Source organism: Glycine soja, chromosome 15 (genome assembly GCF_004193775.1).
Source record: "Glycine soja cultivar W05 chromosome 15, ASM419377v2, whole genome shotgun sequence".
In the NCBI taxonomy this organism is placed as follows: Eukaryota; Viridiplantae; Streptophyta; class Magnoliopsida; order Fabales; family Fabaceae; genus Glycine; species Glycine soja.
In genome coordinates, this window is record NC_041016.1 from 18431254 (window position 1) to 18449398 (window position 18145).

The following is an 18145-nucleotide window of genomic DNA, read 5'->3' on the forward strand; positions in this document are numbered from 1 at the left end:
TATAACTCATTCATCGTCTTTTAATTTTGTGTAGCCTTCTTTTGAATTTAGGTTTGAATCAAGCATGAAAGACCATGGAAAGGATGCCTTCTTCGAGTGCTATATTATATTTCTAGTATTTCTACATGTATATTATATTTCTAGTATTTCTACAAGCTTTATGTTGTCCAGTGTCCAATGCATGCAATTACTACTCTCAAAAGAATCATTGGTTTCATTGAAGTTGTCACTATTGATGGTGATGTGCTTGCTAGTGTGTGGGTTTATATATGGTTTTGATCATGGTTATTGTTACCTATACTGTTTATTTGGTCAATGGTGTGATGGCAGTGGCTAGGATTGGTTTTTTCTTCTACATAAAACTGATTATATTGTTGTTATTGATGCAATTCAATTCTATATGTATGTCAATTTATGAATACATTTGTATAAAATGATTCAATATATTGTTTTGGGAAAGTTGGTTCAGTTTTATTGGTGAAATTTCATGATGATATGTTTCCTAAGTCAAGTGTTATTAGTCTAAAAAGATTCTCAAAGTAACATAAATTTCTTTTATAAGCCATTGTCACTAAGATAAAGATTCAGAGCCATCAATACTTGGATTCTCAATTCTCCCCAACTAGTAAATCAATAAAAAAAATAATGTTAATGTTATTATTCTTGATAAATTGCAGCTTAAGTTTTTCCTTGAACAAATCAAGTAAATGAGTATTGATATATGACTTGAGAAAAACATTGCATTAGATAGTTTAGTCTTGAAATGCATTCAGCTACTGGAAAAGTGAGTTATAGGCTTCTGTTTAGTTACAACTTGTTCTAGAAAAATTGTATCATATAGGGTGTGCATGTTTGCACAAAATCATCAATGACAACAGTTGAATCTTCCACCAATGCTCCTTTGGTTTTACTCAAAACTTTATGCCACCTCCTCCACTTATCACAATAGAACACTTCCAAAATGTTGCCCCTAAAATACTATAACAAAATGGTCGAATTTAGTTTTTAATTCAAAGCTGGTTTCAATAAAACTATTGAAAAGATAAAAATAGAAGTGGATCTTCTAACTATATTTGTTCACTGTGTTGAAACGTTTCCCTCTAACAAAACATTTAGTGTTCTTTTTTTAGAAGACATCACATTTAGTGTTAGTATCGACAAAACTCAGACAATCCACAAGGAGAAAATACCATAAACTTAAGTAACTACATTATTTTTGGATTTTCTATGTTTGACACACTAAATTGATGTTTCTTGTCATTTTGTTTTTCCTGTGATTGTGCCACACTAGCTAGCTATCATTTTGTCCTTCAATTGAATTATTGTATATGAGATGTTACGTTATGATCATAGAAGGAATAATATATTGTGGTGATTATTCAATGTTTCCTATACCAACAATTTTTTTCCTCTTCAAATAGAGGTTGGTGATGTGAAGACTTGAGCATGAGGATGGGATTAAGAGAAATTTTCACACTAAAGCCTCTCAGATTGTAAGATATGTTTGGCAATGCTAGAAAGACTTGTAAGAAGACAAGGTGGCTTGGAGAAGGCATGTGGAACCGTCTGTTAGCACATTGAAAAACAAAAGCTTATTGCACAAAGTCTACATAAGCTGTAATAAATCGAGCGTCTGAAAAGGGAAGGACCATTTATACAAGTGGCTCCATTAGCATGCATGATCATGCCATGCGTAGACATTAAACTTGTTTTGATATGTGTTTAAAACTTAATAATTTTAAGATTAAATATTTATTTATTTACCATCAATGCTTTTTTTTAAGGCAATGAAATTTGTTTGTTCTGTACATATTGATGAGGTCTTTCAGCAAACCTATATAAGAAAGGATTTTGGTGAATTTGTCAATGAAAGATCTAAGAGAACACATGTCAATTTTTATAATTATTTTTTTCTTCATTTTATTCACATTACTATGTTATTGAAAGTTGTCTTTGCTTGAATAAGAGGAATAATTTCAAAGAACATATTCTCAAACTAGGTCTGAGGCTGCATCATCTATTCGTGAATAAGAGATTACCCCTCTTGACCCTACTTTGGAGGAGAGTATTAAGTCTAAGTGTTGGGTCGAAGTTGTTGGTGGAAAGACCAAGGGATGACTTTACAAGGCTAGAGACATTGCTCGTGATTATCAAGGTGGAGATAGAAGCCTCATGCAAATAAGGAAAGCATCAAGTAGTTGTTCACTTGATTTATAAGAGATTATCCAACTGAAACAACGACTTTTGCAAAGTAAGGGGAGATTCGCCAAACGAGGGAGGAAAATGAGTGGATGAGTCATCAATTTGAATAGAAATTTCAATCAATTGTCATTAAATTTCTACCACCTATCACATAAAATATCTTTGAACAAAATCAGCAGCAAAATAGCCACCAAGAGCAGCAAAATGGTCAGCAAAGCAACAATAGGAAAACCAGCGGCAACCATATTTTCCAGATTATGAATAATTAGTAGATTGTATTAAAAGACTTATTATTAATTGTCCTTTTTATGAATGATGCTTTAACGCATGCTTTAATTTATGAATGACTTGACTTGTTAAAGACAGTTATATAAGATTAATCTGTATGATAGTAACTTTTTAGTTGAATTATTATAAAAATTATGATCTTTTAAATTTATTATTGTTTTGTATATGCCATCACTATAGAATATTAATATGTAGTAGCATATAATATTATATAATAATCAGATAATATTTTAAATATATAAAAAATATAAACGACAAAATTACCGACAGATAATTTGTCGGTAATGTGTAAAATAATAAAGGCATTCGTAATTTTTTTTCTGATGGATTATCCATCAGTAATATTACCAATGAATTCTCTATCAGAAAATATCGCTAACATTATTGAAGGATATTCCATCAGAAAACATAGTCACACCATTATCGACAGAATATCCATCGAAAATTGCAGCACCCTTTACCAACAGATAATATGTCGGAAACAAAAGCCATCATTAGCGACGAATTATTCGTTGGAATTTTCCGATGGAGTATATCTGTCAGTAATTACTGACGGTGTATCGACAAAAGTAGTTTTTCTGAAACCAAATTTTCTAATAATTTTTGCCCGTCAAAAATACATATTTACTGATAGATTTTGAACCTTACCAACAGAAAAAATCCATCGAAAATCAATGTTTTGCTTGTAGTGTTAGTAGTTAGATATTTAAATTGTTAAAGTATAAAAAAGATGCAGCTCCCTCTTTAATGATTTCATGAATCCATCCCTATCAAAGAAGATATCAAACATCTTAAACCAATTCAAACAATAACTTTCCTTGACCCACACTTTAGAAAAGAAAAACTAAACATAAACTTTTATGATCTTCAATACAAGAAAAATACAAATTAGCATTAGTCAAAAGATGACACTAATCATTAGAAGCCAATAATAATAGCTATTTAAGCCTCGACCAAGCAACAACCTTGAGATTATTACTAATGTGTATGTGCCTAGCAAAAAGGACAAAAAAATGTTGTCATTGCTAGAACTTCCTAGCAAAAGCAACCACCTTTTTCAGCCTACCTATCGCTACCTGAAACTTGTAAGCATCATAAACCATAAAAAATCAAGGCTAACCATCTATCAAACTACCATCCATCACTTTTATCATCAAATCTGAAACAAGCATCTCTCAGAATTGTGGATTAATTAGGGGGGATTGACTAAACCTTAAACAATAACTTTCCTTGACCCACACTTTAGAAAAGAAAAACTAACCATAAACTTTTATGATCTTCAATACAAGAAAAATACAAATTAGCATTAGTCAAAAGATGACACTAATCATTAGAAGCCAATGATAATAGCTATTTAAGCCTCGACCAAGCAACAACCTTGAGATTATTACTAATGTGTACGTATGTGCCTAGCCAAAAGGACAAAAAAATGTTGTCATTGCTAGAACTTCCTAGCAAAAGCAACCACCTTTTTCAGCCTACCTATCGCTACCCGAAACTTGTAAGCATCATAAACCATAAAAAATCAAGGCTAACCATCTATCAAACCACCATCCATCACTTTTATCATCAAATCTGAAACAAGCATCTCTCAGAATTATGGGTTAATTAGGGGGAATTGACTAAACCTTAAAAAATCAGCTTATAAAGTGATAATTACTTTCCACTTATATATTTTAATTTGCTCATATCTCTAGTCGATGTGAGGACTAAACCACCAAATCACCATCCTCATGTTTGCACTTCAAACAACCCCAAAAAGGCTGTAATTAAGATGAACTAAATGGTGTCCGTAATTAAGAAGACTTTTCCAACTGAACCACCCTAAACTTTGTCATCAAACTACAATCACCTTTGTAATTGAAACAATAGAAAGGTCAACCAAAACCAAGAGAGAAAGGAAAATGAAAAAAAGAAACAAAAACACACAAACACGGCCACCGACAATGTCACTATTGTTCATGGCAGCACATAATGTTCCCCTCCCCTTTGCTTCTTTTCTCCTTCTCTCATTTCTTTCTATCTCCCTCTATTGCACCCCTCAACAAATGGCGACACACCATGTCCTAGTGGTGTTGTCAGGTGTTGCTTCCTATTGGCACCCAACAACCTGTAACATTAAACAAATTGAGCAATAAAGAAGATAGTGCAACGTGAAAGAAGAGGAAGAAACTAGAAAGTTTTGTTTTCACACTAAAGTAGGAAAGTGGTTTCAAAATGCTGAGAAGGAGGAGGGTAATATGGTTTTGTTTTCATGGATAAACTAAAACCTATCGTCAGCCAAGCCACAGCTAATAATAAATTATTGGTTCAAATGTAATTTTGGTCTTTCAATTTTTAAAAATATGTAATTTTGATCCACTTATTTTAAAATTAAGATATTTAATCCTTTTATTTTTAAAATTTCACAATTTTAGTTCTTCTATTTTAAAATATAGACATTAAGTCCTCCAGTTATGTAAAATTCATAATTTTGATCTTTCCGTCAAATTCAAAAAATGTTGATCAATAAAAAATTAATTTGATGTAATTCAAATTTAGTAATATGAGATGAAATGATTTATTTAATTTACATCATAGTCAATATTAATAATATTTTAACCGCCAATGCTTCCGGTTTGAGTGAAAGATCAAAATATTATAAAATTAGGAACTAAAATTGTGGATTTTAAAAAATAAAATGATTAAATGTTTCTATTTTAAAATAAAAAATTAAAATTACAGATTTTAAAAAATAAAAATATTAACTAGATTTAGTTTACGGACCAACCCTAACGATTCTTTGTTTTATACCCTTGCAACGTACAATTTGAAAAGCATAAAGAAATATTAATTGATCATCAAATATTAGCAAACAAAACATATATATTATATAATGTCAATTTTTAGTATCATCAAATAACATCAATATTAATTGTATGCCACTATAAATACTTTTAAGCAAACAATTCTGATTTGTATACACCATACAATGTCACACTCACCCTTTAAGACCCGTAATCTCTCTTTTTATTTTTTCTTTTATCACTTCACACTACTCATCATACAAACATTTTCACTTTTTGTAGTATTCTTTTTTTTTCTCTTGGTATCTAGATGATCACAAGAAATATCTACCAAACATTTTCCTTGTACAAAACAATCCACGAGGCACTCCTTCAAACTTGTTCCATGCAACAAACTACTGAGGAACACCCACACTTCCAGAGACCAAAGATAAAAATAGGGAATTAATTCTTAAATAACCAAAGTTCGAATTAATGAAATTGAACACCTACCCGGCCACCATCATTTTTTTACATTTCACTCTGTTCTTTGCTCTAAAAAAAGCCATTTGAATAAAGCAAAGTACAATAACAAGGACATGCAATTAATTGGTAGTGCTCAATAATTAATCTCATACTACCCCCAATCCAGCCGTGAACGTTACACCCGTTGAAGGCAACCAAAGATTCCCCTCAATAAACTGTGACACCGTGAAATTACTAGCCTGACTAGAATCATTCATCACATGGTACCCTTGCCATTTAACCCTATTAGCCACTCCAGCACCAGGCCCATAATTCATGTACTCAGCATAGTACAAAGTGTCCAAAGCAAAATCACCATTCCACTCCAACCACCCTTCTGGCCTCAACACATCACTAATGTAAGATTGCATGAATATTGTCCTAGAATAGGGTTTCCAAGGCCTACCAAGGTACGTGTGGGTGGAGTTAAAGCTATTAACCGAGTTCACAAGGTCGTAATCAGCAGAAATGTTGCAAAATTGGATTGAGAAACCGGTTGGTTCATCTGGGTTTTTTCTACCATGTGCTGTGATTGTGTTCTTTTGATTTGGTAACCCTTTTTTGGCTGAGATGTGGCAGTTTTGGAAAATTGCTGTGGCATCACCGAAGAAGTCCACTGTGCCACTGATTTTGCACTCTCTGTAGAATTGGCGCATGGTGTGAGTGTAGAGGCTGTCTTGGTAACCAAAGATCCCACATCGGAAGAACACAGAGAGGTCTGAGTCTGATCTCAGTGCCACTGCTTGGTGCTTCTCTGGTCCTGCCGTGTTCTGGAAGGTAATGTCTCGTGCTATGAATCCTCTGCCACTCACAGCTGCACATGCAACCACATTAGTTAATTACTCAATTAATGATTTAATATATATATATATATATATATATATATATATATATATATACCTTTTGTTATTTTTAATTTAGGTTACGTTAGTGACGGATCAAAAATATTTTTTTAGTTGAGGCAAATAAATAATTTATAATATTTTCACAGACAAAAATATTATATTTTTTTATAAAATATATAATCTCATGATAAAAAAATTAAAATACTTAAGCTTCTATAAATTTAAAAGGATAAAATAGATAAAATTAATATTTTTTTTACATTCTTCTATTTAAAAAATTTATCTTTTAAAGACAATACCTATTCTTTGGGATAAAAATAATAATTATTTCATTGAGAAAATCGATCCGTCCCTGGTTCTACAAGTTTTTTTTTTTAACTTTTAGTTAGTGTAAGTATGCACTTTTCTTTTTATCTCTATAGGTTTGTGATTTTCAAATTTAGTTTTTTAATATTTTAATTTTTTTTATTTACCGTTCCTGTATACACACTTTGAGGACTAAAATGGAAAAATGTAATTTTACTAAAACTAAAAGTAAATAAAAAAATTCAAAGGAATCAAAATTAGAAAACATTAACTTATCAGAACTAAATAAAATAAATTCTTAAGAAAAAATTGAAAAAGTGTAAATTTATAGAAACTATATTCTTATATTTTGCTTACCACGAAAAAAGTCTTAATTATTTATTTAGTTAAATAAAGATGAGAATTGGGTCAGAGATTTCGGGCGTTGAAAAATGCCTACTGTTTTTTGGTCTTGTGAACATAATTAATGCAGCACATGCTCATTTATTTATCATTCATTATTAGTAGGTTGGATATATGGATTATGTTATGTGGTTAAGTTTAAATGATATGGCCCAACTTGCCAACTTCAATGAGTCCCTTGCCACGAATGTTACTGACAACTAGTTTCCAGTTAGCGCTACCTGGGCAATGGCATTTATTTCATCATGCTTAAACAGAGTCGAAAGAAAATAATGATATAAAAGTATGGATATTCATGTACTTTTCATTGAAGAGAGAAAAAAAAGTGTAACAGACAGAATAGTGTTTGGTTTCACACGCAGCTTGTGTTTTTGATATGGACATGCAGCTTCTTTAAAATGACAATAGTTTTATCTCTTTTTCCGGCCTTTATTTTTCTATACTTTTTTTATTATATAGCTGCTGCATACTAGTATTTTTTATTGTAATTTTTATTTTATATATTTTACTTTCTGTCGTCCTTTCTTTTTCTTTTTATTCTTTTTCACCTCTTATGTGGACATACAACTATATATACATCTATGATCTAAGATCTATGATCATGTTTCTACGTATGGAAAACATCTCATGTGTTCTCTCATACAGGTAATATGGGTAGACACTACCCAACCTCGGGAATAGGCAATAGCGGTCAACTTAGTGTCCCTCATTATTACAAACACAATAAAAAAAGTTCTTACCATACTAGAGAAGTCTGTCAATTTCTTCTTGGCAAGATTAGCATGTCATTATCTTAATTATATATTAAAATGTCTCATCACAAACTCATTATTTTAAATAAATAAAAAAATGTTGTTGAACTTACTTGTATATTGCACTATCTTAGTTTTAGATAAAAAACAAAATTAGTAATTATTTATATTATTTAAATTATTTTTTCTCAAACATTTTTATCATGAAAGTTGCTAAATTAAATTTATTATTTTAATTTTTCATACGATAGAATTGGTAATTATTATTATATAATTTTTAAACCATAATTTAATAAAAAAAATGAAAGAACCTAAGATGGTTATGGAATTAATAAATTCTTTTATTTCATTATTATTATTATTATACTGTTGGTAAATTTATTTAAAAAACTAAGGAAATAATAACATGTTTATATTTTTCAAATTTTTAAATGTATATAAATTTTTATTTTTATTAATATTTTATCCACTAATCATTAAGAATATATCACTTACTATTTTCAGTTGTAATAGTACAACTCTCCAATATGTCAAAAACAAAAATCCAGAAACTGGGTCCCTAAAATTAAACCAAGAAGGAGAAAAACGAGTACTAAGGGGATAATGGAGTAGTGTTCTTACCAAAAGTAGCTGACCGGAACGTGGTCCAACCATCAATGAAACTTCTGTTACCAGAAATTATAGTGGCATCCATGCCATCTCCAACCATCATGAGGTTCCACTTCTTCTTCTTGATCTCAACGTTCTCATAGTAAACCCCTCTCTTTATATGTATTACATACCTTTGCATGCTGTAATTAGGCGCAGCCAGCACCGCGTCCATCACCTTGGTGTAGTTTCCCGTCCCGTCGGCCGCCACCACAGCGTCAAAACTAACCACATTTGCCTGAAGGAGCTTTCTTTCCCCTGTTTTAACCCATGAAGGGTATTGGCCCTGAGGGGAAGAGAAAGAGAAGTGGTCCGAAACTGGTTTCACCTGTGTGAGAAGTGAATTCATAAGGTATGGCTTGATGGTTAAAAAAGAAACATGAGAGTTGAGTGATGACAAACTTCAGGGTTAGAATCTTTTTACTCTCCAAGTGACAAAATATTACTCACTAGATTTTATTATAATTATGATCCTAAGTTAATTTACACAAATTAGAAAAAATCAATAAAAAAATAATAATTTTATAAAATTAATCTTATCATCATTAATTAATTTTATTTTTTTTTATAGTTCATATCATTAATACTATAAAAGATATAAATAAAAAAAATTAATTAACCATACATCAAAAAATTAAAATGATAATTATTTAAAATAAAATTTTACTTCTTAAGCATTAATTATTCTTACATAATAATTATCACGGGAAAAGCATAAGTAATTAGTAAAATTTGCCTATAAAAATAAATAACAGACCTGTGTGAGAAGTTGTTGGAGTAAGGACATCACTTGGCCTATACCAGTGGATACTAGACCCTTCACCATGCCGTTCGTGCCGTCGAATCCGTCAATGCATGTATCTTGATTTGCAAGTGCTGCGCTCAGCCATGTTCTCAAATCCGAACTTGTGTTCCCTGTGCTGTTGTGCTTCCCTGCAAACAATAATCTTACATTTGTGTAAGGTCTTAAGTGTTTCTTGAATAAATAAAAGGTTCTGAAAATGAAACATTGTCTCTTTAATTTTCTTTTATTTGGATCACTTATCTTTTTGTTATGTTTTATATAAGTTGGTCTAATTTGTAGCAATAAAAAATCGATACAATTGACAAAATATACGATTTTAGCAGTCAAAATTTCAAAATCTATAATAATTGACATATTATACCCAATTAAAACCGATCAGAAAAATTGAAAATCAAAAATAGAAAAATAAACTGAAAAATAAAATAAGTTAAAATATCAAATTAATAATTTTACCTTTCAAAATGCATGCATAAGAAATGAAAATTTGAAAAATATAAATGATTTTATACTATATCGAGTATCAATTATTGTTGATGGCAAATGAAATAATGGAACTGTAAATCCTAATAATGAAATGACGCCATAGTACTAGACCAAATTATGAAATAAAATCTTTAGCTTTCAACTTCCACTAGACGATAAACTGAAAAAATTGGATTTATATTTTATTTTATTCTCTAGTTGGACCCAACAAATCAAAATATTTAAAGCACAAGTACCCCGAAGCTTGACAAGAAGTTAAGAAAGATAAATTAATATGATGAAACTAAAGCATGGCATTTTAACTACACAAAGTTTTAATTTTAACAGGAAAAGGTTAGTATTATACCTTTGGGACTCTGTGTGGCGGAGACAGACCAATCGAGTTCATCAGAGGACATGTCAAGCAAATCAAGACAGTCAGAAACGGCGTTAGAAAGACGTGAATCGCCGAAGCCAGAACCGAACTCGGAGAGAATAGAGGTGACTTCTTGCAACACATCAACGACGGTTCTCACTGTCCCCTCAAATTCAGAAGGAGCAACCTTCAGCAACTCCGATCCAACTGTGTTGGTGCTTCCGAGTGATGTGCACAGGCTCGGAGAAAGCACAAGGAAGAAGAAGATGAGTGTGATGGTGGGCGTTAGTGTTGATACTATTCGAGATAGTAACTCTTTCTTTGAGGAAAGTTCCATCGGGAGAAGAACTCTGTTATGTTATGTTACACCCTCAGCGGAGTACTTGCGTATTTAAAGAGAGAAGGGGAATAAATGACACAATTCTATGGGTTAAGATTTTAAGTTTGACAAAAAAAAGTATTATTAAAATACAAGTCTTTATTAAAGATTATTAGTTAAATTTTTTAATGAATATTTAATTTCAGGAATTAATCGGAGAAGACAAGCCGTAAGCAGAGGCCTTAATCTATCCTTCCTTAAGATTCTTTGTGTATTAAAAAAATAAAAAATATATAAGAAAAATATATTTTTGAGTTAATATTTACTTAAATTTTTTAATAATAGATAATATTTTTAATTTTATCTATAAAATTAATAACAAATATTTTTATGTTTATTATTTATTAAATAATTATTTATTACAACTTATATATTTAAATAATTATGTAATAAAAAAATTCAACCTCCTTTCATACACTCTTGAAATTGTTGCTGAAAAAAATAATCTTTGACAAAATTAATTAATACTCCACACTAATATAAAAAGTGAAAAAAAAAACATTTAAAAAGAGAGAAAGGAGAATAAATAGTGTAGAATGTAATGGTTGGATGGGCAGGTGAGGAAATTTAAGGCAAGCGGGCAGCCTTGCAGGGTTTGCAGAAAAGTGTTGAGAAATCTTCCTCGCAACAAAATTGATTTTATTTCATTATTATAATTTGAAATGTATTCATGGCGCGGCTTGTTTTGAATATAATAATCCGAATTAAGGGTAAATAATCACGGTTATTTTTAAATGTGTAATTCTCTAATAAATATATTTTTAAAGGATAAAAATATTAAATTTAGTCTAAAATAGTGTAAAAAGTACAATAGATATATCCGTCACCGTTAATAAAATTGTTATGTGACAAAAAAATGAATTTGTTACTGAAATGACTACCAACATGGTCATCTCTAATTGTCAGCATAGGGGCATATTTATTATATAATATTTTTTGACTTTTTGTCTTCACACTCCAGTGACAATGCGTCCTAAAAGATGAAAATATAAAATTTAGTCTCAAAAGTGTAAAAAGTGCGAAAAATCTATCCGAATGTTAATAGTAGATTGTGAATAATTATTATAATTTGAAAAATATATATTGATTGCGACAAAATTTTGAGAGAGTTATCTTACACCGGTAAGTATTTGTTTCCGTTATATAATATTTAAGCTATCAACATAGAAAAAAAAAGAAATTTTACGGTAAAACGATAAGAAAATCATTGTTTCTGTTTAATCAAACACTATTAATTGAATTGTTTTTTTTTAATAAAAAATTTCATAATAAAATATGAATGTCTATTAGTATATACAATGACATCAAATAACAAATTATAATAAAACTTTGTTGTTTTTAAATTTTTTTTTTTAAAATCATACACTATTATTTTTTATTGACTGATCATTTAAAAAATCATAACCTTAAAAAAATCATTCCAAAGGAGGTGAGTGTTTTTACAAATTAAAAGTATTATTGCAATTGTAATTTTTCCTAAAAATTATTCATGGATCTAATTTAACTATAATATTTTACAATAAGCATTTTTTTTTACTTGAACCTTTCATCAAGCATGGGAGTAAAAAAAAACTATTTACGAGTTTATAAAACGACTATTTTTTTTCTTTTAGACTCAATTTAATTTACGAGTATTTATCATTAATTTAAAGTTAATAAAGCAAATACAAAAATAATTATTTATTATATTTTTTTCTTATTTAAATTTTTTTTGCTTTCATCTTTTTAACCTTAATTCTATGATCTGAATTTTAGTTAACAACCAAATCAAAATTTTAAATGTACACTGACTTTTGTTTGTTATTTGAGATGAGTTAAGTTTTTTTAAAAAAATATTAAATTGCTAATTTGATCCTTTTGTAGCAATAATTATAAAATTTTTCAAATTAGAATAATTAATCACAATCTATTATTAACGTCTGAATATATATGTCACATTTTTTACACATTTGAGGACTAAATTTTGTATTTTTATCTTTCAGGGACACATTTGTCAAAGTGGAAAGACAAAAAATAAGAAAAATATTATATGACAAATATGTTCTTATGTTGGCAATTAGAGATGACCACGTTGACAATCATTTCAGTGACAAATTTGTCCCTCTGTGCCACATAGACTATTTTATTAACGGTGATAGGCGAAAATTAACGGCTGTATATATTTGTTGCATTTTTTACACTTTCAGGGATTAAATTTTGTATTTTCATCTTTCAGGGATGTATTTGTCAGCGAATTACACAATTAGGGACAAAAGTGACTAGTTACCCTCCGAATTTAAGAGGGTTGCAATTGTGAGTCAACCTTTGTTAATAAATAATAATAATAATAATAATAATAATAATAATAATAATAATAATAAGGTTGTTGAAGGAATTAGGGTGTTGTCATGAGAAATTTTAATAGATTTCATTATAACTGCTTCAACACGATTCCAAAATTTGAATAGTGACTCAAACGATTTGGTTATCCAAAAAGGAAACATGCCTCTTGATCTTTTGTGAACTCTCAAGTTATTACAGAAAATACTTGACTCGAGGTCATTCTTAACAGAAATACGAACAAAATAATGCAAATACTAAATTTGAAAGAAAAACAATAAAATCAGCAAAGACAATTGAAAGATAACAAAAAAATAATCGAATTGATTGATGGTTTTTTATTAAAGTTCCTCACTAACATTTCAGAAACAAGTATTTATATTATAAAATCTAACTTAAGTGAATGTAACGTGTTTACCCACGCTTGTACATGATTCCTTCATTTTCAACTAATTTTGGCTAGTTTATTCACATTTCAGCTAGACAGCAACGAGGCATGTTCCCATCGTTCCAATTTTCTAGAACTACTTCCTAGATCATGAGATCTTCACATTTCAACTGATTTTATCTAGAATCCCGTGATTTTAGCCACGACTCAAATTAGCTTTTGAGCTTTATTTGACTTTTCAAAATATAACGGTTGAATCTCACCACTTTGTTCGAAATCACAACAAACTCATTTCGGCTAAGTTTCCATCCCGATTCATTTGACTGATTGAAAATATTTTGATTGGTAACAAATGTCTCCTATTTCTTGACATTGATTGGTCATGTGAAGGGTTAAGATATATTTGTTTTAATCTTTCCCTCTTCTTTTAATATTTGCAACTGCCTTTGCATTTAATGTCTCTAGCCATTACGTTTGCACAAGTCTTATCACCTTTAAATAATCTTGTCTCGTTTCTGCAAAACCATCCGATTTACCCTAATCTTTGTTTTCCTCTTCCTTTGCCTCTGTCGGTCTCTCTTTTGATTTCACCATGTATACACCAACAACTCTCAATCAAAACCCCACAAATATGGTGATGGCTCTAATAATGAGTCATCATCTTCCTCGACTAGATTTTTGAACAATCAAAAGGATTAAGAAAATGCCATAACCCACAAAGGACACTTCTACCTTCGTCCTTGTGTTGATGATGCCATCATCTTCCACGTTGTTACCTTCCTCTAGCATTACCTTCACCATGATAGCTATCCGATTACCATTACTTATTGGTTTCAGATAAGCTCTATTCCCTTTAATTTGGGAACTTGGCCTAGGGATTTTGACCCTTACTACATGTTGCTCAAATGAGTAACTACTACAAAAGAAGTTGATTGGAAATGATAGGGCATCTTTGATGCCATCAATCTAACCTACCAGATGTGGAGTCGAACTACCCCTTGATCTTTAGCTTCTTGAGCTTTTGGTCCACTACAGCTAACACTTTTGTGTTCTCTTTTGACTTCATGACCATCACGTTGCAAGACATGGCTACTATATTGGTTGTCCTTACAATCAATCCACCAACGACTACCCCCATTTCATCACGGCTCACATGAAGAAAACAAACATTGTTTCCAACATTGAACACAATGCTTTCTTGTGTTTTGGATATATAAGTATTTTATTTGCTTTTCTTCAAAATCCATTGTCTCTGAATATGCCACCCCATGTTTCTTTGCTCAAATCGGATAAGCCTAAGCCAGTAGGATTTTTGTTCTTTTCCTCTCTTTACAAATCTATGTTTCTACTTTTGAAAAGGATGAAAACAAAACAAAACATATCTAATGCTTCTGGTCCTCTTTGGTTCTTGCGACTTTGGATTACTATGTATTTCCCAATGTTTATGGCCAAAAATCCAAAATCGACTAAAGTAGTAGATCGTCATGCCAAAGATCCTACTCTAGGCGAGTCCCTTCGGATCAAGTCCACCACATCTGATTTGGCTCACTTCTTCATAGAAGCTATCTTTGGCATTCTAGATGACATAGGTGCCTTATGGAATCCCTCGACTATTAACCATGTTGTTCATGACTAGTTAAACATGGATCCACTTGCTTTGGGGTGTCAAGCTTGCTTCTAGGTATAATAATTTTTATGGAACTTTACAACCAAGAATTTGTGGCTTATCAGTTTGGCCTAACTCAATACCTTCTTATGGCCTTTTTGACCATGACCCCGCCTACTTCTTGTCCTTCATTGTTTTCCAATGAGGTAAAGAACATCATTGAACTAACCTAATCGATGCTTAACCTATTTAAATTCCATTTGTTTTTGCTTGACCCCAAGAAAACAACTAGTTTTCTCAACTGGTGGCCTGCTGTGAAAGACACCCTTTTTTTTCAAAAGGTTTTCCTTTTTACCTTTTGCAAGCCAATGATCATTTTCAACCAGATCCCATTGCTCAAACTCCAAGACAACCCAAGTCTTCTCCTCAACCGGTTTCTTTTTTGGCTAAGAAGAAGAAGAGCTCCCTAGCTAGAATCACCATTAATCCTTCACTAACTCCACAAACAGGTATTATTTTCACTACTACAAAAATGATATTCTATGACATGGGATCAAAGAAGGTTCTATAAAACTGATGTCTTAAAAAATGCAGTGGCATTTAAGACGATTTTAACAAAAACTATCATTGAAATAAGATACTCAACATCAGTTTTATTAAAAGCGTCGTGTAAAGGGCCTTCATATTTTGAGTTCTTCTAGTTTTCTCTCACGACATTGAGAGTTGCGGGAGTAGAGCGGTGCAATCTTCGCTCGGGCATCACCCTCGGTGTGGCCCACGACGCGTACAACATCTTCTTCAGCGAAATCAGATCCGACAACATCAGTCCCTCATGCCATCTTCGTTGTTCTAGACCCCACCATCATCGATGAAGTTTGTTGTGGCACCTACCGTCAACTCTTCCACCCTAAACAACTCATCTCTGGCAAGGAAGATGCCGCCAAAAACTTCTCCAGAGGCCACTACACTGGTTCTTCTCTCTCACATTCTTACTCAATTTCAATTTCTTTGACCTATTTTTTCAATTTCTAACCTAATTTGATTTTCCCCAATTTCAGTTGGCAAAGAAATTGTAGATTTGTGCTTGGATCCTAAAAACAGGCTTGCTGCTCGAGTTGGTTATTTCTGGGCTTCTATTAGAAAGTCTCATCTCCAAAACAACTTTTGTGGCATTGAGGAAACCGATATTGTCATGTTAAAGGATTACTAGGATGCAATGTACTATGGTGAAATAGCTATTGGAACTTCTCCTCAAAAGTTCATTGTCATTTTCAACATTGGTAGCTCTAATTTGTGGGTTCCGACATTTAAATGTACCTTCTCGGTGAGTTTCTTTATTTTTTTGTTTTATATACCAATCTATTATTTATGACTTGTGAATAAGTATCAATTTAATTCCTTATTTATTCATGTCATTTTGCATTTTGGTGCAGGTTGCATGCTACTTTCATGCTAAGTACAAGTCTAGCAAATCAAGTACTTTCAAGAAAAATGGTTTGTCTTCCTCGTCATTTCTAATAAGGTTTTAAATTGAACTTCATTCTTTTAGTCTGTGATGAACCTTTTATTGTTTGCAAAAGTTCCCTCTTTTTATATTATAAATTTAAAAACTAAAATTTTGAGATTTGAGTAACTGGTTAATATTCTCATCTGTCAGAGTATATTGAAGTCGTGTCTTTCTTGTCTCTGTATAATATCAATATAAACAAACATATATTGTTTTCTTGGGGCCTGAAACAGGGTGGGGTGTGAAAATTTATTATATGATAAAGTTGTGGATTACACCTCCTTGGATGTTGTCAATATGGTTTAACTCCTTCTTTAATTGTTAACCTATGTTCCATTAAATCTCTTGGCAGCCTTGACATCTTATGATAGTCCCACGCAAAAAAATCTTTGTATCTAGCGATAAGACTAATATGACAATTCTTATCATTTTTGGTTAACAGACCACTTATTTTAGTCGTTCTTAGCTTGTCACTTGTTCCTTAGTTAACCTCTTCCAAGGGATCTTGTGCTTCAAAACTGGGAGACTTCCTTTCGATAGGAAATACTCCTTCTTTGTGATATACTTCCCTTTTAGCATCTACCCTGGCCAATTTGGCTACCCTATCTTTACTCACGAATGATATTAGCCAATCCAGCAAACCCTTTAAGACTTTATTTTTTTTGTCCATCAACAAACTCAATTGATGGTCGTGCTTCGGCTTGCCAATTTATAATGGACCCCTTCTTGGTTAGGTTGCAAGATTGCCAAGTTCCTTCCTCATAATTGCCAGGAACTTGAATATGAGCCATATAAAAGGAATAAAATAGGGCTTCCGCCATTCTTACATCGGTCGAAAATGGACATTCATCAGCCAGAATAATACTTACTTGGTCTCCTTCAAAGAACATTAATTGTTGATGTAAAGTAGAAGGTACACATTGGCTTAAATGAATCTAGTCTCTCCTCAACAACATAAAATAAGTTAGCTTGGCATCCATAATGAAGAAGGTAGAATACATGGTTTTGGGTCCAACAGTGACTTCAACCACCAAAACTCCTAATGTTGGAGTGGCTTCTCCAATAAAATTGGCCATCTTCATATTTGTAGGAATTAGTTCCTCTTTTCTTCTGCTTAACTTCTTGAGTGTGGTCAAAGGCTTGATATTCAAAATGGTGCCTCCATCCACAAACATTCTCGACAAGGTTTTACCATATATCTAGGCTTTAATAAACAAAGGCTTCAAGTGTTTGGTCATTTCGAGGGTGGGATGATAAAAAATGATGGTAATTTGCTTATCAACCACTACTTCTCCCATAGTGGCCAATTCAATTTCTTCTGAACAAAAATTTCCATCTAAGTTCTTGTTTTGACTCGAAGTAGCTTAGAACTCCTTAGGTATCAAGCTTATAGCATTGATCTTAGCACCTAACAAATTGCCATCACTTAGCCATTCCTCCAGTAAAGAGTTTTTTATCTGCTTCAACTCCTATTCATTTGGTTCTTTTAAAGCCATGTTTTCTTCCCTTTACTATTTTGGAGCCTAGTTTGTTTTCTCACACCTCTCCTCACCTTCGCTTGCATCTATTA

The 18145-nt window shown here is 31.6% G+C and overlaps 1 protein-coding gene across 1 annotated transcript; it reads right to left on the reverse strand.

Moving 5' to 3' along the window:
* Nucleotides 1-5389: 5389 nt before the first annotated feature.
* Nucleotides 5390-10755, reverse strand: LOC114388438 (pectinesterase/pectinesterase inhibitor PPE8B-like). Its single transcript, XM_028348931.1, has 4 exons — nt 10368-10755; nt 9491-9666; nt 8707-9061; nt 5390-6594 (listed from the first exon to the last, which is right to left on the reverse strand). The coding sequence occupies exons 1-4, from the start codon at nt 10711-10713 to the stop codon at nt 5888-5890; spliced, it is 1584 nt and encodes a 527-aa protein (XP_028204732.1). The 5' UTR covers nt 10714-10755; the 3' UTR covers nt 5390-5887.
* Nucleotides 10756-18145: the final 7390 nt, after the last annotated feature.

Bases quoted from the DNA above. Each gene is read 5' to 3' on its own strand.
- LOC114388438 (XM_028348931.1), bottom strand. From the start codon at position 10,713: ATGGAACTTTCCTCAAAGAAAGAGTTACTATCTCGAATAGTATCAACA. The intron at 9,667-10,367 runs GTATAATACTAA...TATTGTTTGCAG, and splicing joins CGCCACACAGAGTCCCAAAG to GGAAGCACAACAGCACAGGG. The intron at 9,062-9,490 runs GTCTGTTATTTA...CTTCTCACACAG, and splicing joins TCCAACAACTTCTCACACAG to GTGAAACCAGTTTCGGACCA.